The sequence below is a fragment of the Thunnus maccoyii genome, chromosome 6, assembly GCF_910596095.1.
Source record: "Thunnus maccoyii chromosome 6, fThuMac1.1, whole genome shotgun sequence".
Classification (NCBI taxonomy): domain Eukaryota; kingdom Metazoa; phylum Chordata; class Actinopteri; order Scombriformes; family Scombridae; genus Thunnus; species Thunnus maccoyii.
In genome coordinates this window covers 26224089-26249853 of record NC_056538.1, presented here as the reverse complement: position 1 = coordinate 26249853, position 25765 = coordinate 26224089, and the positions used below count along the sequence as shown (strand labels likewise).

At 37.8% G+C, this 25765-nt stretch overlaps 1 protein-coding gene across 1 annotated transcript; it reads right to left on the bottom strand.

Annotated features, from left to right (window-relative positions):
- Positions 1-363: 363 nt before the first annotated feature.
- Positions 364-25765, bottom strand: LOC121898375 (SR-related and CTD-associated factor 4-like). Its single transcript, XM_042413386.1, has 18 exons — positions 25521-25765; positions 24175-24258; positions 23278-23322; positions 22979-23140; positions 22765-22882; positions 22461-22588; positions 22207-22353; positions 22046-22119; positions 21275-21371; positions 20851-20934; positions 20331-20416; positions 19735-19922; positions 17700-17800; positions 17484-17597; positions 17214-17370; positions 17017-17111; positions 1646-1784; positions 364-1429 (listed from the first exon to the last, which is right to left on the bottom strand). Exons 1-18 carry the CDS (start codon positions 25548-25550, stop codon positions 1005-1007), a joined length of 2274 nt encoding a protein of 757 aa, XP_042269320.1. The 5' UTR covers positions 25551-25765; the 3' UTR covers positions 364-1004.

The window sequence follows — 25765 nt, the reverse complement described above, 5'->3', positions numbered from 1 at the left end:
CCCATCTCCTGCACACACAAATGCCTTTTCATCAATGTGAGCAAATAAATATGACAACAAATGTGATAGAGACTGCAATCCTATTTTAAAAGTCAAAAAAAGATAATGGCTATAACAACTTATCATTATCAATATCCTATTAGGAAAACCTGGGAAATCATGGGCATGTTCACTGTGAAACAGGTAGATGAAATACAAAGAATTTCTGTATAACTATGTTCCACAGAAAGTGCAGATAATCTGTGATGTTATAAATCTGATAATACCACTCATGCAGGATCCTAATCTATTTATTAACCCACCTCAGTTTTCTGAGAAAGAACTTAAAACGTCAGTCTGATCAACACAATTAAAACCACCTGATCAAATGGTAGCACTCCTTTTTAATATTCACTGCACATGATCCTACAAGGTGTGACCTTAATGTACAACAGAGGTTGGCCATGGTAACAGGGTTTACTCTACCCTCTACTGGCAGGACATGAAATCTCCTTTCTTCTGCTTGAACTGAAATCCAACTTCTCTGGTGAAGAATTAGACATCGATGTGGTACAAAGACATTTTTACTAAAAACAATATACCAAAAAAGGTATGAATTGTAGAGTTTTACTGTCTCCTTCCATACACAAAAACTCCTGTGAGGGAATAAGCTCAAAAAATACAGACTCTGCTTTTGTTTTTACCTCCAACTACCAGGATTACAGACTTAAGCATAAACTACACAACTTCAAATAGGCCTATACAAAAAGATAGCAAACAGCTACAAGCACGTACAGTATTTACAGCAAAAAATCGGAGCATGGACAACATTCAGAACGCCATGTCTTGGTTTTCATTGTTTATTCAACCCTAAGAAAAGGTTCTGGTGGTGTAAAAAAAGTCTGAACAAAAGTTTCTGCAACCCTGTTCACAGCAGTCCTTGTTGAACCAGATGTCCTGATATTGATTAGTATCTCACAGTGGTTTATCAGTGTCTCCCCTGAGGTCCATCAGTCAGCTGACCTCTACCACCTTCCTCTGTGGAAGGGTGGACACCCAAACCCTGGCCTCCCGTTTCGGAAATGCATCCCTTCCCTGTCACCCATGCCCTCTGGTCCCATGGAAGGATGTCGATGGAAAGGAGGGCCACGAGGAGGGAAGGGCATCGGCATCCTGAATCTGTCTGGTGGAAACATGGGTCCTCCAGGCATCATTTGCGGGGGCATGTTTGGAGGTGAGAGGAATGGAGGTAGATGAGGATTTGGCATTCCAGGAGGATGCTGCAGAGGTGGCATACCCAGTCTGGGACCCTGCATGACTGGTGGGCCTGGCAGGGTCATCACTGGTGCTGTAGGGGATCCCAGCTGGTTGTCTGTACCTGCATCTAAGGATGTGCCTTTTTCTCCTGTAGAATCCTTGGCGGACTCCTCTGGGGGTTTTATACTTACTGCTGCAAAAACAAGATAAGATTTGATGAATCCCAAAGGGAAGACAAGTATTATGACAGCATAAAAACCAGACCAGGGAGAATTTTTTTAAGGGCGAAACATCAAGCCAAGAACAGTGACATCACCACATCAGCATTTTAATCAATATGACAGCACACACATCTCCCCCTTAGATGATGCTTATAAAATCCACAGTATTTTCTGTATAAATATCTTACTTGGTGCCAAATTTGTAGGGTTTAACTCTGTGGGGATGAAAGGAGCTCCTCCTGGGGGGATGGACGTAGGGGACAGCATGATGGGGCCAGGAAAAGCAGGTGGACTTCCCATCGGCGCTGCCTGTTGAACTGATGGCACCTGGAAGACAAAGAACAATGGCATCCAAATTAAGATTAAAGTGAAGACATTAATAAAGTCCTCCTGAGGTGGCAACCTACTAAAAGATTTAAAACATTTACAGCATCATTTTTTAGCATTTTAAACATCTACAACATTTTCTGATCCCACAGCATGAAGCAGCTTCTTGATTACACCATTTTGTATTTAATTTGTCTTTCTGCAAGCCCTAAGAAGATACACACATTATTATAATCAAAAACTAACAAAATTTCAATTATACACACACAAAAAAAAATCAATTAATTTATTTAATTTCCAAGGAACTGTGTTCTGGTATCATGTCATATTTGACATTATTAAAATATTGAAGCTAATATCATCTTGAAAGCCAGCTTCAAGTGTTGCACAGTATCACTGTCTTTATTCATTAGTGAGGTAACAGTAAAATAAAAAGACTTTTACTTCTAATTATATTACAGCTTTTAACACATTGAGGGAATGAAACAGAGAAAATCTGCTGAAATTCAATGGACTCATGTTATTTGATATTAGTTTACCCAGAATATACAGCACTGTGACATAATGATGATGCATTTGTAAGGGTTGGATGGAGTCAATCCCATAATATTATGGTAGAATACAGAATAATTAGGTGATGATATGCGTCTCTAAATGAACTAGTGCTCAATGACAAATGAAGAACTGTCACCTAGTCATGATAACTTAGGACAAGTGAAATTGTATGCATTCAATTTAGCATGACAGGGGTCCTTCCTGAAATATGAGCTCAGGATTTATGTTGGAAGAGAAGCAGTTCAGGATGTAGACAATTCGTTAGGTTTCATGTCATTTTGTAATGTACTGAAATGAATTGCTGGGACAAACAATGAGTGACATACACCTTCTTTTGTTACTTACCCATTGCATACAATAACTGCATTTTTTTGACCCAACATCACCAGGCACAGAGTAGCTTTTGTTTTTTTTCCTTTTTAAAAAAAAAGGTATCCAGTTCCTCATTCCTGCAAATACCCATTGGCTATTGGCCATTGGCAAGTGTGTTTATGTAAAGTGCATAACCGTCACAGACAAACAAGGGTTGCAGATGTTATTAAAATTGCTTTAATTTTTTAATGCTATCGATTTGTGGACACACTACTACAATTGCACATAGTTGTAAACAGAGTTTAACAATTCTAGTTTTGGCAGAACATGAACCATATATGGGAGGATGTTTGCCATTTCAGAGGCTTATTGTAAGAGGACACTTGGGAGTTTTAATAGGAGGAGCTGAGAGAGACTAGCACTTCAGGTAAATTATTTAACCCAAAAGGCATTTGGAAGGTACAGATCACCATCCCAACAATGCTGATCAATTCACTTGTTTCCTATAATGCACCAAAACAACCAAAACTTTAAAATTTAAATTTAAAATTAATTTCTCAACAAACCTGCCTTAAGAGTTGACAAAATTCTCTATTACCAAGCTGACACACTGACTTTAAGGTGAGGGTCAAGGTGGAAACTTGAGCAGGAAAGTGCTAAAGTCTGCTCCTAGTCCCTGAGGAGTAGGAGTTCACATACTCCTTGACTATGAAAGAACACACACACACACACACACACACACACACACACACACACACACACACACACACACACACACACACACACACACACACACACACACACACACACACACACACACACACACACACACACACACACACACACACACACACACACACACAGTCCTAGGTCACTTTTGGGGACATTACATAAACTTACATTCATTTCCTAGAGACTTACCCTAACCCTTTTGTCTCCAGTTGGACAACTGGTTTTAAGTCTGAAATTTGTCCCTGAAAGTAGCCTATGACAGACAGACAGACAGACAGACAGACAGACAGACAGACACACACACACACACACACACACACACAATAAATTGAACTAAGAAACACTGCCATCAACTTTGACAGAAATGTGTTAATTTGTTTTGCGATATCTTGCTGATCAACAAACTAACAATTGACAAAATCTATGGCTCAATGAAAGAGGTCAAAGGTTACCTCTGTGGTCACAGCTGATAATAACATTGAACTGCCACACAAAAACACTCACAAACTACATCATACAGACATATGGATGACTCTCATTTAAAAATGACATAACCTGTATGTATTTTTATATTGATGAAACTTGAAATTCATAAAACTTCTAATGAATGTGCCACTTGCTAATACATCAAAAGTATTGATAAAGAATGAAGCAAAGCATTCATTTTCTCCCTCAGCCTCCTGGCTGAGATGATTAAGAAAAATTCTATAGTGAGAGAACTGATGCATGCATCTGTCACTGACTTCATTTGTAATATTCAATTTTAAAACCTAAGAATAGTTTATGGGTATATGAAACAGAATCATACGTTGTATTACAAATTTAGTGGCTACATAAAATGATCTATAAATGAAAAGTTAACAGTGCTTGGCAAATAAAGATTATAGTCATGACTTCAAAGTTAGTCAGAATAACTACAAATACTAATTAAGCCAATCAGACTTGTTAACCAAATCACTATAAACCCAAGCCCTATTGTAAAACTCAGAATACTGAATCTAGACTAATGAATATAAGAAACATCAAACTACATCTGCTTCACCAGTTACTGTATGACTGCACTCAAGTAATTTAAACTGATGTTATGAAAGGTATGATTAGTGACACACAGATTAAATGTTAACATTAAAGTTAACCTTTAATGTAACAATTTAACTAAACATTTTTCCCACAGATAGAAATAATGTACCATGCATTCAACATACAACCCTAAATCTATCGTTAACACAAGTTACAATTCTATCCATGAATGCACGATACCTATTGTTCACAGATTCAATGAACATTATAGTTAAAACTCATAGCATACCAGGTGCTGCAAGGTGATCACCCCATGACAGCAGCTCCTGTCTTGACATTTTCTCCTTGGTGTAAGCCAAAGTTGGCTGTAGACACACAGTCTATAGAGCAAGTTCACCTATAGATCATGTTACTGACACAAAGTACAATATGCCGTTCTTTTCAAATGTGACAGTCTGACCTCCCAGTGCAACACATCAGAATAACAAATACACACAAAAAAACCCCTATTTATTGTGCAACACACTTCTGTCTGTAATTCAAACAAATCTCCCATTAGATAGAAAGCACCTATTTATATTCTAACTCGTCTTAATTACGATTATGAGATAATTTAAGCCATCAGTGCACATATGACTCGCACATTAATCCCTCCTCTAAGGCTTTTTCAACAGCTCTTAGATTTCCTTGTCAATGTAGAAGTTTCCAGTATTTCATTCAAAAACTTCTGTGAAAATTAAACACATTAATACCCCCCCCCCCCCCAGACATTTCTGCAATGTAAAAGGTATAAGGTAAAATTTGCCTTAAATTTTGACAGCTTTTACAAAATTTAAAATTCCATGTAAATTAAATTTGGTTACTGGAAGTGCCCAGGGATCTATAATCAGCCACTCCAAAATATTACTAAATCTGAATTTTAACACCCAATTCCTGTGCAAAGGGTATGTCAGCTGCCTGTCATACATACACAACTCAAACTAATATTCTACTCTGCTAACTGAAAGGGTTATATTTGAATTTACTGAAGTATAAATTCAAAAAGTTTAAGTGATAAAACAAATACACACAGAGAGATACATACACATAACCAGGACTTGACCAGACTTTAAAAGGCACTATGTGTAGGGATAGAAAATGCCAGATTTTGACATCCCCCACTGGTATTATCACAAAAAAGACACATTGGCAGACAACTATAATTTTCACCAGGTATTGTCTAATTTTTCTACAAACAAAAATCGATGCCATCAAAATAATTTATAAGAAAGTGATATTTTTAAAAAAGCATTCTACACATATTGGCAGTGGATGAAAGTAACTAAGTACATTTACTCAAGTATTGTACCTAAGTACAATTTTGCACAAAATACTTGTATTTTCCTTGGTTTCCAATGTTTTTGGGCTTTTAACATCTTCCAAAAACCAGTGTGTAGCCGGGGTCACATTTCAGATGTCTGAGTTGTTAACAGCTCCACCAAATTGTAATTTTCTCCTCTAAATTCCTCACGTTAATTATAATAAATGTTCAAAAAGTCCAGAAGCTAAAAACAGATTTCTGTATAAGAACTTTGTTTTTTCTTCTTTCCTCTCCCGTTAATCATCTCATGACCCCTTAGATTTATCTGGTGGCCCTTTGGCCCCTAAGTGGCCCCTAGATTGGGAACCACTGGATTAAACTACTTAACTGTATATGAAGTAGTTCAAACTAGCTTCACCTCCGGCAGCTATAGCAGTAACATGCTGTTTACACACTGATGCTTCAGTATTAATAAACTAATGATGTCATGTATAATATAAGTTGGATTCATCATGCAGGACTTTTACTTGTAATGGAGTATTTTTACAAAGCTGTATTGGTACTTTTACTAAAGTAAAGGATCTGAGTACTTCTTCCACCTCTGCATATTGGCATTGTAGTTATGTGTCCCACATAAAAAGAAAAAACAGAAAAAGTGTACAGAGTAAAAATCAGCACAGACAACATATTTTCTTTTGCATTTCAAGAGAATTTGGGGGGTTTCCCAGTTATTTAATTTTCTAAAGGCAACATCCAGTGGTCATCATTAAAAAATGCAGGTAAAAGCACTTTTGCAGTGGATTCAGAATTAAGCTGAGTTGGTTATCGCTTGATTAATTAGGAGCCACACTCAGGTTAGAAAGCTAACTAGTTCTGACAGCGAAAACTTTTGCGATCTTAATGGGTTGAAACAATATTTAGACATTTTGGAAAACACACTTATTTGCTTATTGCTGAGTTAGATGAGATTGATACCACTCATGTCTGTATATAGACAGATTTTGTTACATAATACAGAGCTAGGCTAGCTGTTTGTGCTAAGCTAAGTGAACTGGCTGGTGGGCATAACCTTACATTTACCATACCGACATGAGAGTGGTATCAATCTTCTCATCAAACTCTTGGATAAGCATATTTCCCAAAATGCCAAGAAATTCCAAAATAAGTTTTGTTTTTTTGTGAATGCAACAAAAAACAAGTAACCTGGGGAAACATTTTCATCATTGCAAATAAAAAATAATAAGGAATTTACTACATTTGCCTATTGCCCTCACTTAAAGAATATAGTTCAGCTCAACCATCAGTTTTCATTTTGACAAACTGGCAATTTGCTGAAATGCCTAACCAATGCTGGGTAGTGGCATACATTGCTGTCTGCCATATGTCAATTTTCCGATACTACCACTTGGGGGTGCTTAAGGCAAAAATATTAAAATCTTACACATAGTGGCTTTAAGTTTGCCACTTGCACACAGCTGAACATAACTTTAAGGGAGGAAGCACTTGGGGAGAGGGTGATTTTTTTTGTCGTCATTCATTATTCTAGAGGTGCTCATAGCAGCTTTAAAACTAGAATTCATATTAAGGCTTGATGGATGTAAAATGGGACCAATTCAGTTAATGATTCCAAATCAGTACCTGAAAACGTGGGATGATAGTGCAATTTAAGAACCTACAGAAAAATGTGCCTAATGACCTGCAACAATGATGTCATAAGAACATAATGACAGACTATAAAAGAACCTGCCATAGTTTATATGAGCACAATGCTTCATGCTGTTTTAGCGACTATAATGGCAGAATTAAAGGAGAGAAATAACAGTTCATAAATCAAACAACCTTGAAGCAGTCTGTACTGCGAGATAATAACAGGGGTCTGCTCTTACCCTGGTGTCTCATCCCATCAGCAGGAAATACAGGATATCTGCTGCTCCATTTTTCCTGCAGGTTATTTCCACTGAGGAAACCCCACGAGCCAGGCAGCTGGGAACCTTGTATTCGATCAACAATCTTATCCCTGATGGGTCAACTCAGTGATTTTATTCTTGTCAATATAATTCCTGTTCTTTGTTTATACCTGCTACTCACAAGACATGTGAAACATGGTAATGAGGCAGTTGTATAATAAAATTACCTAAAAAATCTGGCAGCTTAGATTATTCATGTGTAAAAAAAAAAAAAGACATGTAAAAATACAAAGGTCCATTTTATTATGAATGAGCCTTTCTTTACCTTTCAACCATTCCATAGTATCTTCCAAGAGTGGGAATCCCAATATCCAAAGAGCATTTTAGACTCACCTTTGTTAGACTCATGCGAGTCTGATGTTCCCCATCTGTAACATGGATCTAAACCATTGTTACAGGATATAATTGAAGAATTCCTCTTTCTTTGAAATGTTACTTCATTCAAAAAAAACTGAAATGAAAAGACTGTCCAGATTTTAAATGATAAACCATGTTTGGGTTATATAAACCCAATATGTGCATGTGAGAAGGAACCAGAGGGCTAAGAGTCAGATATATGTCTTCAACATGTACAGTCATAAGAAAAAAATAGGACACCCCATGAAATATATTAATATAGTTATTTTTTTTAAGAAATATGGACATATCAATATTTGATCTTCTTTCAAACAGTATCTATACATAAATGTGATGTAAATGATCCAAAAACAATGAAAATTTAACTGTGTTATTTATTTAACAAAAAAAAAAATAAAGATGCCAATTCCTACTGAAGAAGATTAGGACACCCTATGCCCTAATGGCTGGTATTGCAACCTATGGCTAAAATAACCTCAATTGGACATTTTCTATAACTGTCTACCAGTCTGACATCGAATAGGAGAAAGTTTTTCCCACTAGTCCATGCAGAATTCTTTCAGTTGTGTGATGTTTCAGAGGGGTTTCTTGCATGCACTGCCCATTTCAAATCACCCCACAGCATCTCAATAGGATTAAGATCTGGGCTTCGACTTGGCCATTCGAGAACTCTCCGTTTCTTTCTTTTGAGCCATTCCTTGGTGGATTTACTGGAATGTTTTGGGTCATTGTCATGTTGCATGGTCCAGATCCGCTTCAGCTTCACATTTTCCTCCAGCACCCCTTGATACAATAAAGAATTCATAGTGTATTCTGTGATGGTGAGCTGGCCAGGCCCTGCTGCAGCAAAGAAGCCCCAAACCATGACATTTCCACCCCCCATGCTTCACAGTTGGTATGAGGTTCTTGTGCTCAAATGCTGTCTTTGGTTTGCGCCAAACATGTCTTCTGTTACTGTGCCCGAATAATTCAACTTTGGATCCACCTGTCCTGTTCCAGAAGTCCTGGTCTTTATCTAGGTGTCCACTGGCAAACTTTAGTCTTGCCCTGATGTTTTTTTGACAGCAAGGGTTTCCTCCTTGCACACCTCCAATGAAAATCAAACTTGTGCAGTCTCTTACTGATGGAAGATGTATGTACTTTGATATCAACTGTGGCAAGAGCTATGTTTAGGTCCCGTGATGACATTTTAGGATTGTTGGAGACTTCTTGAAGCATCTTGCAGTGTACTCTTGGGCTGAACTTGCTAGGACGGCCTTACCTGGCCATGTTGGCAGTTGTTTTAAATGTTCCAGATAGTGGAATGTCTGATTTCTAATTGTTTGGAGATCTTTTAAAATCTCTTCCCAGACTCATACACATCTACAACCTTCCTTCTGAGGGCTTCAGAGAGCTCTTTTGATCTTGCTCATGGTGATACCACTCACTTCAACAATCAAGAGCAAACCAAACTAAATGTCTGAGGTTTAAATAAGACACAATCCTCTCTAACGATGTTCTAAGCATTTGCACCTTATGTGGTGCATTTTAAGCAGTAATAAATGTGTGGGTGTCCTAACAAGAAAACTGCATTTATATTGATTAAATTTTACAAATCATTTTGAAAAGACGTTTCTTGAGTTTTATTTGTTGAGTTAAACTACCTACATCTCTCGATAATGTTAAAATGAAGATCAAACGTCCAAATATTTAAATATGTTGAAAAAGACAAAGGTTTTCATGGGGTGTCCTATGTTTTTCACAACTGTAGAATAGAGCCACTTAATTAAAATTAAAAGAAAATCAATGATAAATTTTCAAATGCTATATAACATCTATTTGGTCCATGTTATTTCTCTTGAAAGCAACTCCAGGTTTTACCACATGATGCAATCACATTCTGAAACTCATCCTCCTTACCTCTACAGTCTCAAGCTGATGTTCACAAATACTGCATTTCTATTCGAAGCTTGAAGACGTTCAAAATGCAAACCCTTTCTGAAAACCCACATCCAAAACATAACCCAATGTGTTACTAGTATTCTTGGTAGTGTTCTAAAATAGTTTTAGTTCAATGATAAAAACTGAGGAAAAAAATTGAAAAACAAAAACCATTTGAAAAGGAAGCCTTTTAAATCGACTCTCATCAATCTAAAAAAATTAAAATTAAAACAAAAGTTGAAACAAACGTACTGTGTAAGATGTATTTTGAGTTTCGAATTATTAATTTCAATTTTTAAAATGACATGAACATTTACTGCTAAATTTGATTATTCCTTAAAAACTGACAACTGGATCACAAAAAAAGTATATTATAATTTATTATTATTATTATCATAATAAATAAATATATAATACTTTGAAGATATGTTTTACAAACAGTGTATGTCCTGTGTTTTGTTTTTGTTTTTTAAAGTATGAAAGACAATGAGGAAAACCTAAATTACGCCCCCACCCCACCTTTTTGCAGGTCTTTTACTATTAATATATACCAATTTTATTGTTATGCTTTTTATTACACAGTGTAGTAAAGGGGCTCCCAAAATACCCAAATTGTATAAAAATGAAGTTAAAGGCCATTTGAAGGCTGATATGTCCTAAATGAGCAATAAAAAGGTCTATTTGGCTGTTTTGTTTTGGGTTTTTTTGTTTTTGTTTTTTTTACCTTGTCCACTTCATTCCAGGAGTTATTTTTGACGAAGGGCTGCCATTACATTTTTTGCTGTATCCGCTGTACTGCAACATCCCTGGTTACCTGTGGGAGCAATAGCTGATTGCTGCACTGGAAATGTTCTGTGGTGTCATTTGTTAGGTCATTTATGCATGGAAATGTGATAAAACACTACCAAACATGGACCCAGGGATACACACATCCTGGATCCAGTTTTTTTTAATCAGTGTAAAATAAGTTAATTTTCTGACCTCCCAATGAAACGATGAGCTCCAATAAATGTATAAATGGACTTTGACATCAGTCACAAAAGTCTTAAAACATTACAAATTGGCAACGCAACTAATTATGTACAGCGTACAAGATATGAGATCATTCACTTGGCCTTGAGATAAAGAGAAGGCTTTTGGCATCAAACCAATTTTTACAAGGGTGACAATTCCAAAACTGAACTCCTGTAAGGGGTTCAGAGGAATACCTCCCAGAAGAAACTTTAGACATAGAAAGGAAGCATTCTGATGAACTCTGAGATAAACATATGCAATATGTAAAAAGATACAAAAGATTTTTTTTAAAGCTGCTTTTATCCTCTTGCAAAAAGAAAAGAAAAAGTGGCACAAGCCCTGTCAACCCCACTGTGTTGAGCAGACATTGCTGAAACAGTTTAGTTCAACTGCATTATTCTGTCACTGTTTACACATTTGCATCTTTCTTGCTACTTTTTCTTCCTCGACCACTTGTCTCCTCCTCTATGCTGCCATTGAGGATGGCCGACAGTGAAACTCCATCCTTTCAGTGGAACACACACTGGCCACATCACATTAGTTGACAGGAGTTATTTGATGCCCATACCACGCCCCAGATATGCCATACAGTTGAAGGAAGTAGTCATGGTGCAGTAGCTGGGATGTGCCAATCAGGGAAGCAAACATGATGAAATTCGCAGCTTCTCTAGAGAGTTGAGGTGCACTGATGCTGAGAAATAGGAGCGCGGCAGGGACACTGGCGGAGTGTGGGATTACATATGTTGCACTCCATTTGGCCTTGTCGGTGTGGGGCTTGTTGCATAGCGGCAAGTGCAGAGAAACTCAGTTTAATGCAGGCGACACATGAGGCGGTACGTATGATATTTAATCTCAATGAGCTGATAATCAGCCAGTGGTGGAGATGTAGTAGTCAACTTTAATTTACTCCTTTCACAGTTTTTAAGTGTTGGCAGAGCCATTACAGCACCTTTTCCATTTGGATTCAGCCTTTACAAGCCTTGTGAAATAGGTGTTTATTAGTCTGTATTGTTTATAATGGTGTTGGTACACATGGTATCAACTCTGAATAACCTGCATGTGCTGTTTGGTTTAACAGATTGAAAGTGAGTGGAAAATATGACCAACCAGTACAAACTGGCATTGTGCTGGTCAGGTTTAGGAGTGGACCCAGCGATACATGATTCGGACAAGGTTACTTTATATAGGCAGCAATAATTAAGCAGCAACTGAAAATAAAAGGGTTTACCCCTGTTTGCATTATTAGCAGAGTATGTCATCAAGCATCCTGCATCAAGCACAGGTGTGTCTGTGATTTAACCCAGCACAATGCAGAGGCAAATGACCAAACATTTACATGGGAAGGTAACGCTCAAAAGAAAAATCTTCTTTTTCTATTTTTTTGGGGGCAGGGGGGTTTGCCAAAAAGAACAGTATGAAAAGTAGTTAGTCTGTCAAAAGCTACTTTTTAATAGCTGTCTTGGATCCAAAAATTTTAAAACAAATAAAAATCAAGAGATTTGAAAGGTCATTGATGTGGAAATGTGAGATTGCTACTGGATTACTACTTTTTGTATGAATATGGCAGAAACAAAAAGGGGCAAAAGTGCAGCTCAAGACTAAGAAGAGGGACCAAGTGCAGATTGCTGTACAATGCACAAGATCTGAGGAGAATAATAAAAGACACCAGATGACTAGACTTCCAATAATTTTTAAATGTACATTTTTTATATTTTCCACAAGGAAAAAGGCTGTATTAAGGGCCTCATAAAACGGAAGTTAGAGTGTCTTCAGCTTCTGTACTGTAATGTATTTCCCAGTGAAAGAGAATATTTGGGCAGTGTACAGTTATAAGAGGGATTTAAATCAAATCCTTCGCATTTGATTGGACTGCTAAAACTGGGTGGGGCTTAGCGTTTAGTGTGATACAGAGCTGCAGAGAGAAACTGAGCTACAGAGGACTGTTGGCTCCACACATACCCAAACTTGTTGTTAAGATTAGGAGGAAGACGAGGGAGAGATGAATGAGTTAGACCTCAGCCACACTGTTTTGGAGATGAAAAGTTTTTGCCCAAAACACACATCTCTTCCTATCTCTCTCCATATTGCTGTTAGCTTCTATGACCCACAAACGGTGAAGTGCGGTTTTATATGACTGGTGTGGCTAGCTACTCGCCAAAAGTCACATTTGATTGGTTGAACTTTTATAAAAGCCCCTGAGTGCAGGATGAGTCATCAAACATTTGATACCATTTTACAGGAAAAGACAGGGATTTTGATGTAAAAATACTCTAAAACTGATGTTTTGTTTCGTTTTTTACATATAACAAGAGATAAATGAACAATTAACACAGGGACACAGGAATAAAAATGGGAAAATGTATTTTTCATTTCATGGGGCCTTTAACTCATGTAGTTGGACAGAAAATATGGCAGCTTTGTGCTTATACTGTCCAGTCAAATCTAATGAGGAAAAATGCACATAAACATCAAGACATGGGGTTAAGAGCACTAAAAGCATCTCAACATCCCAAAGCAAGACTCCCCGAAAGTGACCTGGCTGTTTGCCATGATGAAATTCTGTTTAGTATGGTGACTCACCAGATGTGGCCTCCGCATACAGAAGACAACTCAAAAGTACGCGAGAAAAGCAAGTTAGTGCTCATTCGATTAATGGTCCTAAAGTGACATAGAATGGCTGGGTGTGTAAAAATAAGGGTGCAGTGTGCAGTTTACTGGATTTGCAGGTTCTATTATTTATTGCATTTAATTTTTTTTTCAAAGCACTTTGGAGAAACATGTTGAGCTTGCTTTGTTGGGCAATATTCCCGTTATCAAAATCATGTCAATATAAACTCAAAAATCGTATCTCCAGTCCAGTTTCAATTAACAAGTGGCTAGTTTGGTGCAACATTTAGCATTAGATGCTAAGAGTGCTGTTGGCTTACCTTGTCTCCGATTTTGACACAATTCCTCCAAATCGGGCCTTTAAGTGCCACCAGCAGCCAACAGTCAGATATTCTCGACCCCATGACATGTAAGCAACCTTTCTTCCAAATGAGGTGCTCAGTTCAGAAGGCCTACTAAGTATGGTAGGGTGTAGATCATCTAGCTGGATCATATTTTATTTAAGCTAGTTTGTGAACCATTTATTCAGCATGTGGTCATCAGAGGACTTTTAAAAAAATTGCTAATTTCCAAACAAAAACACTGTTGATTGAAGATTGTCACTTGAGCTGTCAAAGTTACTGTTCTCACATTTTATTTCACTGCTTCTATTTATTTCTTGCAAGCTCAGAATCAGTTTGTATATTTGTGAGTTTACGGTTTAAACCCTTTGCAACCAAAACACATACCAAGAAGCTGATATATCTATTCATTCATTTAAATATTTTTGTTATTCCATCACTAATGGATGGTTAGGGAAACATTTTTGTAATCAGATATTTTAAACATTGTATACACCACTGATAAATTAGCCAAACCCAGACATTATGGATGATAGAGCTTAGCTTCCAAACACAGAGAAAGGATGAACAGAAATACATCCCTCTACACATACCACAGTAATTAGTTTTTTGTAATTCCCACTTTATTCAAATAAGTTATACTGCACAGTACAAGGTTACTTAGTGAAGATGCAAAATAATTTTGCAAAGAAAAAGGAAAACTGATGAATTAGCATTAATGAGTTTAATGCCTATCAGCATATAAGCAGTGGAGCTTATCTGAATAATTGTGGCAAAGTGGATAAAATGACCAAAACAGATTTGCCTGCTTATTGGTGACTCTGAAATAACACCTGTGTTGCGAAAAAGTGGCATGTGAGTGACTTGTTGACAACCCCACTTACAGAGTAAACACCCTGCTATTCATTAATGACAGAAACATAAATAAAAATAAAAAAAAAATCACTTTTAATAAAACATTTGAATTCCACACTAAAAAATCCTATCATTACTCAGATCTGGTGTACTCAACCTGTCTGTGAGGGTTTTCTATAAAGGCCAAGTTTCAGGCAGTAAATTCTGACATATAGGCTAACCGTTACAAGCTGTCTGACCTCCTTTAGAGGTTTTCACATGACAAGCGTCAAGCGGAAGTTCGAAGCCAAATCGAGACCACACAGTGAGTGGAACTGAGTGCCACCAACTGTGTCATCCACAGGTATACTGCAGTTGTGACAGATGGAGCTCACAAGGCCACAAGCATTTGCATATATGTACACACAAACGCAAAATACATGTAAATTTGTGTCCTCTTGTTTGACACCAAACTGACTGCTGACTGACTGGTTTATCTTGACCTCTAGATCAGCAGCCTATTCCATATTAGCCTAGTTTGAACCAGATTACCCCCCACAGTAAAAGTGGACACAGTGGGTGACCGCATCAGTTATCAATACACCCTGAAATGTGCCAAAAGTTGGGTGTTACTATGGTTACTTGCTGCCCAACAGACAATACAGCAGGGGTCACCAACTCATCAATCGCGATCGACCTGTGGATCTTTCTGGAGCTCTGAGTCGATTGTGAGGCATTTCAGTTGACATGTTATGTGTTCGTTTTCACCAATCTCCTAGAGCTGCATCAAGACTGCATCTGTTATGTTCAATTAATGCAAAATTCTGACTTTCTGCTGCTCGTTACACATCAAAATCACATGGAGACTTATTATGAAGCAATTACAGGAAACTCATTGTATTTATCACTGCATTTAGTGGTGTCACAAGCATGTACAAGTGTGTAGCGCATTTTTCCCCCAAGATCACTTTAAATATTGCAGGAAGGAATAATACAAGCAGAAACAGCCACAATAGGCTGGTTAGATGAGCTGCAGGCGACAGGCTCTTAGAAACAGTTACACCTCCAACATCTCATAAAAGTAAAGAACTCCTTTAGCCATGCCTTCCTGTCAGATAGAAAACCTCTCATCATGCTGCACACGTGCACCACAAAATGCTGTTGCATGACAAGTGTGATCACTGATACGTGAGCAAGCGTCTCAGTATTGGCCAAACACTTGATTTGAACTTGAAGTGATCTTTGCTTGGAAAAGGTTGGTGATTGCTGGACACTATTAGAAGATTTTTTTCTGTGGCCATGGTCCAAGTCCTAATGTAAGCTTTCAGAAGCTAAATAAGCTGTAGAGAGGTGCCATGCATATACCTTTGAGTTGCAGAGTATCTCTCAGTGAATGGGATAGCGGTCTGACTAGGGCTGGGTATCGATTCAGATTTCCCAAATCGATTCGATTCTGATTCACAAGGTCCCAATTCGATATCAATTCGTTCAGGGATATTTCAGTTACAATACCAGTTTTGCTTGGATATGAAAGAGATTCTCAAAGAACTAATGCTGTAAATTGTACAAGGAACCCTGTGCCTGGTGCATTATTCACAATATTAATGTTTACATCACAAATTGACCCCGAAGGAGTTACAAGAACATGTCCTTTATATTTAACATGAACACAGTCAACACAATAGACAGACTCTAAAGTCAATGAGTATTGAGTGACCAGATAAGGGCTTTCTTTAGTGCAGTGTATAAACAACAACTTTAGATTTTAAATCAAACCAAAAAGGTAGGTGTCTAGATTCATTTTGGATTTAAAATGCACAGGAAAAGGCATATATTAAAAGATCAACCTCAGATGTTATGAATCGATATTGGAAAATTTAAATGAAGATTGCTTTGAATCAGAAAATCCCTTTTTTTAAACCCAGCCCTACTTTTGACATAGTATTTCCAACATTTTCTTGCCTTAAACTATCACAATATTTCTCATTTGATTTAGAGGATTTTGACATTTGCTTGGGCAATTTCTTTAAAACATTCATTCAAACTTGCAGTGATTTGACTTCTGAAGAGTAAGATGTAAATGTGGTTCAGATAAGCTCCATTACTCATGTGCAAAAATAGTTTATTTTCCCCAACAGCCTGCACAAGAAAGATTGTGAAGTATCACGATCTTTCTTGTATCTGCGTCTCCAACACCAACGCCATTATACCAATAAAATAACAGCACTTGCAATATTAGAAAGGACGGTGTTTAAAGACTGTATTAGCATTACCTGGATGTGAGCAGTGATGTTTCCATCTGCTGGTAAACTTTCCAACGCTCCGTTTACAGCTGCTTGTTTATTGAAGTCCTTGGCAGTGTTCCACTCTGAGCACAATAGAAAATACAATGGCAACATAAGAAAAACTGCAGCTTATAATCTTCAACAAGTGAGTCTTGGCCATACTAAAAGAACCGTAAAGTGTTTACCTGGATTTAATGTGTCTACATCCAGCATACCCCCTTCCCGATAGCTCTCCAACTCCTCAACTTTGACTTTGGTCCAGGGTATATAGGTAACGCCTCGCTCCACATCCCAGAACTTTTTGTGCGCTGCTTTTATACCTTTGTTCAAAGCCCAAGCAATCTAGGCAAGAATGACATTAGCTATGATCATGAACAATCACCACTAAGACAAGTTCTACAGAACCAATATATAACTGGAGGTAAAAGCAATCTGTGTGTGTAGAGTTTATGTACCTTAACAGGTTTCTGATTGACTTTGTATGACCCCCTACTGAGTTTGCTCAAGGCTGTATAGGCATCTTGTCTGTGAACCATAACAATATAGGCACAACCCCTCGGAGGTATCATCTGAACACAAAGAGCAAAAGGTAAGAGTGAAATACAGAAACAACATTAGCTTTAGAACATAGAGGCTTATAAGTATCTTTGACATGAATGGTCCAAACTTACATTGATGGAGTCAATTTGACCAAACTCTTCCAGGAGGGACGTCACATCGGCCTGTTGAGTTTTCTTGTCTAGCTGACCAACCCATAGTGTAGTGCTGCAAACTACAAACAAAACAACATTAAAAACACCTTGGAAGATGGAGGAAGTTTAAGTTGTGTTCAGCTTCACTATCTATCTACATGGAAAATGCTTCATTCTCAGTTTTTATCTTACTAATATACTATATTATATTGTCATGGATAGAGTTGACTTTGGAACTCAAGAACAAGAAATAGCTCCGATCTGAAGTGATTGCCTACAGATATGTGGCAACTACCCTACCTACTGTAATTTACCCTGCAAAGACTCGCTAAGACATTTTCTAGGTTTAGCATGTTAATGTTATAGGAACCGTGTGGAGTTTTGTTGTAAACAAACAAAAGTTGTGTTACTCACAAAAACATACTGTGTATCCTTGAGGTTTAACAAATGTGTTGAATGCAGTTTCTTTCCTAATAAAAACATTTCCAAAGCTAAGTATTTTAAATCCTGCGTTGTTTACATCCATGTTTACTAGCTTGCAGTCTTCTTTCTCTATTTCATAGTGCATTTCAGCCACTTGTAGATCATTGCAGGGTTTCCCATAGATTCATTTATTTGTGGCGGCCTGCCACAAATTGATTTTCTATTTTTGGAGCTGCACACCATGCTCTCACGCTCTCTCTCTGATAAACTCCCAAACAGACGCAGACGCACCTGCACCGTCTCGTTCTCTCCCCCCTGCACACAAACAGCCTGCTCTAAGCTTTTACCCTACAGTCACGTCTCACCATCTCCACTTGAGAGATGCGGTTGCACTATGTCCACTTAAAAATGTAAAGACTTAAAGATAGATTGTGCATCCACATCGTAAAGCGCCGAGCATACGCTATAAAAACAAGGGACTTCATGGCGCATTTACGTGCACCTGGTAAACTCAGAAATCTATACTCAAATGGCCACAAAGGTTGTTTAAAATGAGAAAGTTTTATTTTTCTTTTACTTATGCTAAAATCATAACAACAAAATCCTAATATTCAAAAATTCTATAACCCTCCCCCACAAAACTGATTCTGTGGGAAACACTGCATTGGAGTAGTGTGAAACCACTGGTAGGACTGTGTATTGCATCATCCAAGTGCGCGTGCATCCTCGTTCATGAGACAAACAAAAGAGGGATCCACTCATTAAAAAAACCCCAAAACAGCTCATTACCACTACTACAGGTCAAAAACTCCACAGGGTAACATTACTTTATCTTCTTTTTCTTTCACATTTTTAGCAAACACAAACCACTTGTTTTAAGTGAATTCCACTTTATATTAACCTGATCAGTTTGTGTGTATCTGTGACAGAGGGAGAAACTGTAGTACTACTCTTGATGTTGTTTTATTGGGTGTGTCCTGTTTACATGGGATCATTATGACAACAAATATATGAAATTGAAATATGGCAATTTCATTGACTTTGGCAACCATGAGTTGCCAAACCAGGCACATATATTTAAAGGTATAATACTGGCTTTTATCTGAGAATTTACAGTACAGGTTCTATATTTCTGAGTCATTCTTGAACAAGAGCCTGTGTCATTCTTCCATAAATCTCTATGTCTACTCACATTGTTTCTGCTCAAGGGTGTACATTTAAGAGTCAGTGAAACAAAATGCAGGTTCAGCTTATCTGACAATCAGCCCAGTCAACATTTTTTAGCTTTGAAGCTATCATGTCACTTGGCAAGTATCTGTCTGTCTGCTATTAACTGCTTATTCAAAGAATAATTATCAACAAATTAACCGACAATGGTAATTGTTGCAGCCCTAATTGTTGTTAAATGGGGATACACAGCGATGTGGTTTCAAAACATTGTAATTATCACTTGAGAAAACAAAGTGGCTCCTGTCTACAGGGAAATCTGGGTAGATATTGTAGCTGCAACTTGCATGCAATAGTTATTCCAGCAGTTGTATGTACTGAATCATAACTGACATTCATAGATATGTTTTGGATCAGCACATACCACTGAGCGTCTGGCTCTTGATGCTGGGAAGACCTTTCTGTCTGCGCTCTCTGTCCTTCTCTCTTTCACTCCTGTCCTGAGAACGAGAACGAGATCGCCAGCGGCGTTCTCTGGAGCGAGAACGAGAGCGTCTGTGCCTTGACCTTCTCGAGCGGGATGTAGATCTTGATCTTCTTCTCCTGGGAGATCTTAAACACAAAAGATTGAAGCAGTTGAACATGGTTTCACCAAAGAATGCTTTTCCTAAAGGGAAAATAACGTTTGTCAAGATTAGCTAAATAGGACATGACAACCTGAACAGTGGGATCTAGACAGAAGCTGACAGTGTCAGCGCCTGCCCTGCACCAATCGCTCAATGCTTTCTGATGTGTACAATTTACCCCTTAAGGATGAACTGTCTACTGCAGCAGATTATTGAATCATTTCTTCATCACTTTAACACACACAGTAGTTACAAATAGGCTTTGGAAAGTGTAATATTTGCCCCAATAAAAACTTTAACAAACAGAGGCATATCTGAAAAATATCTTTCTTTAATTGAGGAACTGAAATTCCACAGCACTACATAGTGATGTGTGATGAGCAGAGCCTCTTACCTGGAACCAGATCTGGATCTTGATCTCCTGCCATAGCCTCTATGTCTGCCCTCCCTCCTCATAGATGAGTCTTCTCTTGAATTTCCCTAGAAGACAATGATGACATAACATTATATATTATACTATTTTTCCCAAATTAATGAGCAGAGTGTTCCAAGATCCCATTTAGAGAGTTCATGCCACGGGACTCAAAATTAAATGTGGCACAACATAGAAACTGAACTTCGGAAGCAGAAGTGGAGAAGCCTTTTGCATGAGAAGCGAAACTTCTTCAAGAATCTAGAGCAAGTCCAGTTGCACTTGACTTATAACCCTCCTGGACACGACATACAAACTTCCTTGCCAATTGAGGTAGCCATGGCATTATCTTAGCATAAACTGTACAAATGAGAAAAATTAACTTAATGGAAAAAAAAGTTGACATTCAAATGTAAACACAGTGAAAAGTGAGCTGATGAATGTCGGCATTTCTCTCACATGAGAGAGATTGAAAACTAAATGAACAGGTTTGGGTGTTTACCCGTGACTGTGCATAAGCCTCATTTATGGAACGGTATCCGTCTGGCATCATATGATGTTCGCCATGACTCATTCCTCCACCGTGCTGAGGGATGATAAAAACACAATGCGGTTAAAAGAATAAAAATAAAAAACAGAAGAAGAAAAACACCACGGGACACCACAGGGTAGTTCAACACAACACATTTTCACTGAAGCTTGAAGTTCCACACAGCTGATCATTTACAATATCAAAACATTCAAATTTGGAAGCATTCATAAAACAACTTTAATGTTAATCATTTGAACTATGTAATTTTGGCTTTACACCTCATTGGACAAAGTGTAAACAGAGAAACTTAATTTGCTCTCAGCACTTTGTGGTTATTATACTAGAGAACTGTTGTATTTAAGAATTACCATATTATGAATTTATAATTGGATACCTCAATACCACCAGTCTGTCCCATCATATGTGGATGAACGTTCTCCGTGTTCGGCACCTGACCAGGATACTGGTTAAACACATTTTCAGGAATGCCTCTGTCATGACAAAAATAAACAGGTAGTGAGTCCGGGTGTTAGAATCATGCAAACACTGACAATCGACACCAAAACAACTGTGATAGGTCTTTTTCACAGCAGATATTATTACATGTATGATTAATGACATTAATAATGGCTCCATTCAAGTATGCCAGCTCCACAACTTTGGTGTTGTGTGTGCTGGCTCAGTGATATGGCCTACCAGAACGTTTTAATTCCAGCTGTGCTTTTCATGCTATGACAAGTCAAAATATATGTATATACTTAATGTGTATATGAAAACGCCAGAAATATAAATTGTAAAATCTCTTCTTTGCTGCCACCCAATTATCACGCCTCTTCTCCACGGGAAATCCCAAAATAAATGATTCCTTTGATAATAATTGAAAAAAAACTTTTGAATAAAATCTGCATAACACACCTTGATTAATAAAAAAAACCCGCCAGATTGGAGTAAATGATGGCACAGCAGGCGTTGGAACACATAAGTGAACCTCTAAATGCATTTTTGCTGCAACAATTGCAAACAAAGTATTTTTGAGTCAGCCGTCTAAGACCAAATACCAGCAAGGGCGTGATATATGCAACATGCTTAAAAGTGTCAATTTAAAAGGTTTGCACAAAACATACAGAACAAATGTACCAGCATAAATAAATGTTATGAAACTCACAGCGAATGGGCAGTGCCTTCTTTAGTTGTTACATCCTCAGGTTCATCATCATAGTCAAATCGGTCGAGGAGTTTCTGAGAAAATAAAATATATAAACAGTGAGTGAGGGAAGTATTTTTGTATATGATGACAGAGGGTTAAGTTGTGAGCTATGCCATTACCTCAGCTAAGGAACTTCTCTTTTCTGAGTGTGCGCTGTACGGGTTGAGCTGGGCCACAGGCATCTGGGGTGGGTTTGGTGTGTTGTTTGCTATGGTGGCTGCCAGGGTCTTATCTGCCTGCTGGAAGTTCTGTAGCATTCTCTGCAGCTACACGAGGGACAGGGACCGGTCATTCAGGGGGCGAAAACTTACTTTTTCTTTAGTTTTCAATATCAGTACAACTGATGAAACGTTTCAGTTGATTCCTTGCTCACCTCCTGACCGTGGGGGGACTGGAACAGCTGTGCTACAGCAGCTAAGGCATCAGGAGTGGGCAGCTGGGGCAAAGCAGACACAACTGAGGCACTAGTGACAGGAGGCTGTGGCTGTGGATCTGTGGGAACTGTTCAGACACAGGAAAATGTTCTGAGATTAATGTCTTTGCATGCACTTCAGAAAAGTACTTTCCAACAACCTTTTCTCAGGTAACACTCAAGTACATGGATTATAAAAACGTTACCAGACCAAAGTATGCTACAGGTATTGCTCAAAGAGAATTATATATTTCCATTCCTTTACCTTCCAGTGTAGGAGCAGGTATAATGGCTCCATTAGCCATATCCATCAGAGGCTGAATGATGTCCATGTCAAACACACCATTCTTCTCCCACAGGTTCAAGACGCGGACAATTTTGCTCTGATTTTAAAATAAATTATTCACACACTTGAGATATTTCTTTTTTACAGTTCATTGCAACGTTATAAAAACAGCAACAGCACACACATAAAGTACCTTATCATCCTCTGGGCATCGGTAAAGGTTTTGGAAGGTATCTGTGAAGTTCTTCAAGAATCTGGGCCCAAAAACATCTTTGTCAACACCGAACTGATGGCGTGACTGTCGAACGATGGAATCAACCACATACAAACCGGGGACTTTTAATTCTGGCTTGCACTGATGGAAACAAACCAAAAAGAAAAACAATAACACTTCATTCCCATTGTCTCGAGACAAACTCCATTAAGAAAGTGATCGTTGAACTCAGATGTTAAACGTACTGTGCAGGCTCTATGGCTCTAGGATATACATACCTTCTTGATGAACTTTTCAACAATCTGGACGACATGTTTGTAAAGCTAATAAAAGACAAAATCTAACATTAGTCACAGCACACTATGCAATACTTAAATCATGCAAGACATAGCCAGAGAGGTCCAGAACAATACTGAGGACATGATAAAATTCCCAGTTCCTAATTCCTACATGATTTCTGTAAGTCTAGAGTCAGTTGCTGAAAGAAAATCTGCACTCTTAATATTATCAAATAAAGAATAAAGCCTTCAATGGTTTGAACCATTTCTAAGCTAAGAGGAGAGTGGAGAACCATTTTAACAGTAGATACAGATACCAAAATGTCTGCGAAAACATTTAATCTACTAGCACAGCATAATCAAAGTGTTATATCTCCACTACATCCAAACATATCTTTCCACTCCATTTCCAAAATACTTATGAAAAAACACAACTCCCTTAATTCCCTGATGCCCATCTATGGTTTGTTCAAAGGCCAGCAGCTCTGCTCAGGCATTGCTCACTCACTGACAATCCAGTAAGTAGCCAATAAGGGAACCACTTTGGTTGCCATATCCAGCAATCCACACTAGAAGAGGCGAGTGCTTGATATTAAAATTTACAGTTTATGGATATAGTATTCCTTGAAGTAATCCTAAATATCAATCTATGAGGCAAAAGATTTTGATTTTAGCATGATCACAGATAGCAATATCTAAGACAAATGACTATTCAGTTATTTACTGCATATTACAAAGCCCCTAGTAGGTCAAATCACATGTCAAAATGCTTTGGGTATAATGACAGCATTCCTGTCTAAACCAACTAAATCAAAAGATCTATGAGTCTAGGAGATCCCCCCCTTGCACTGGCCGCTTTTTAATAAAACACTAAAATTCATATAGTATTCAATTTACCTTGATGGCTTTGATGGCTGATTTTGTAACAGACATCATCTTAGCACGGGATATTGGAGGCTTCATGTCAATCATGGAGAACAACTGAAAAAAAAAAAAGAATTACATAAGTTCATTGTAAAACAAACACAAAAAAACCCAAGCATAAAATAACATAGGAAAACATTCTCGCTTTATATGACAAATAGGCTAAATATACATCACAAATGGCTAAAATGACAAATGGCAAAATTTAGCTATTGTACAGAAACAATAGTAGGAAAGTCATTAACAGTCAAGACGTTCTGAATATACATAGGAAAATAGACAAGAGTTAAGCATCTGATAAATCACTCAATGTGTTGTCTCACATGACCCTGCACATCCACAGACATGGGTCATGGGTAAGTACATCATCCACCATTCACACAGTCCTGGGTCCACAGCTAGTACCATAACAAAACCTTCATAGTCATCAATTCTACACTGTGCAGTTTCACATTGCATAATTGTACCTTGTATAGTTCTATGTACTAACTTATTTTTTTAATATCTTATGTATGCTGGGTGTTCAACATGTCTGAGGATTTCTGTTTTTACTTACGCTACAATCATACTCAAGAGTCTGTGACTGAGGAGTGGATTTATGTCTATTAGGGTAACTTATGCACACATTTAACTAGTTACCTCAAACTCACCAACTACTGATATTTATCGGTGCTAAGCTAATTTTGATTGTTACCATTGCTTGTCCAACCACAGACACACATTCAAGAAATACAGCAAGGCAAAACAGTCCAGAGTCCTCAAGTGACAACAATAAAATGACAACCAAAATACTGAGTTATGCTTGTGTTATGTTATGTTAGTGTTATGTTTTAGTAACGATTGACTACATAGAGTTTACCAAAGCAAGCCATTACGTTACTATTAGTCGGAAGCAGTGCCAGCTACCTGACACATGTAATGTTATTTGTAAGGCTGATAGCGAGTCACACTACTAATTCTACAGGATTGACGTAGCTTAGCTAGCTACTAAGGTTAATATTATCCCAAACATTTCTACTGACAGTTAATCGTGGGCTCAGTGATGTGGCTAGCTAGCATTAAATTCCCTGTTAGCTAGGCACTAAAATTAGAGGCCTTGCGAGAATCTGCGACTCTAATCGAGTCATATTAAAGTTTAACCAACCACGTACAACTAGAGCTAACGTTTCCCTAAAAAATAATCCAAAACAGCTGTTTAAAATGAAGATAATTGTTGTTATCTCTCTAAGAAATTGGCTAACGTAAACCAACCGACATTAGTTAGCATTAGCCTCTAGGTTTAGCTCTTAGGAGTACGGTATTACATGAGCAAACTTTACCTCCATGTTGAACGCGTTCACAGCATCCATAACGCTTTGTTATGATATTGAAAACCGGTTCACGAATTTGTCTATTTTGTTACTCTCCCCAATCATAACCCTGTATAGTTATATAACTAACAAGATCGCAACCAACAACGTTGAAGGGCGCAAACGAAACGTAGATTTTTATAGGATCACATAGCTGGCCAGAGCTCTGCTATACTGGAGATTGCTACTAGCTTCGCGGTTCGCGAGGTTACGTT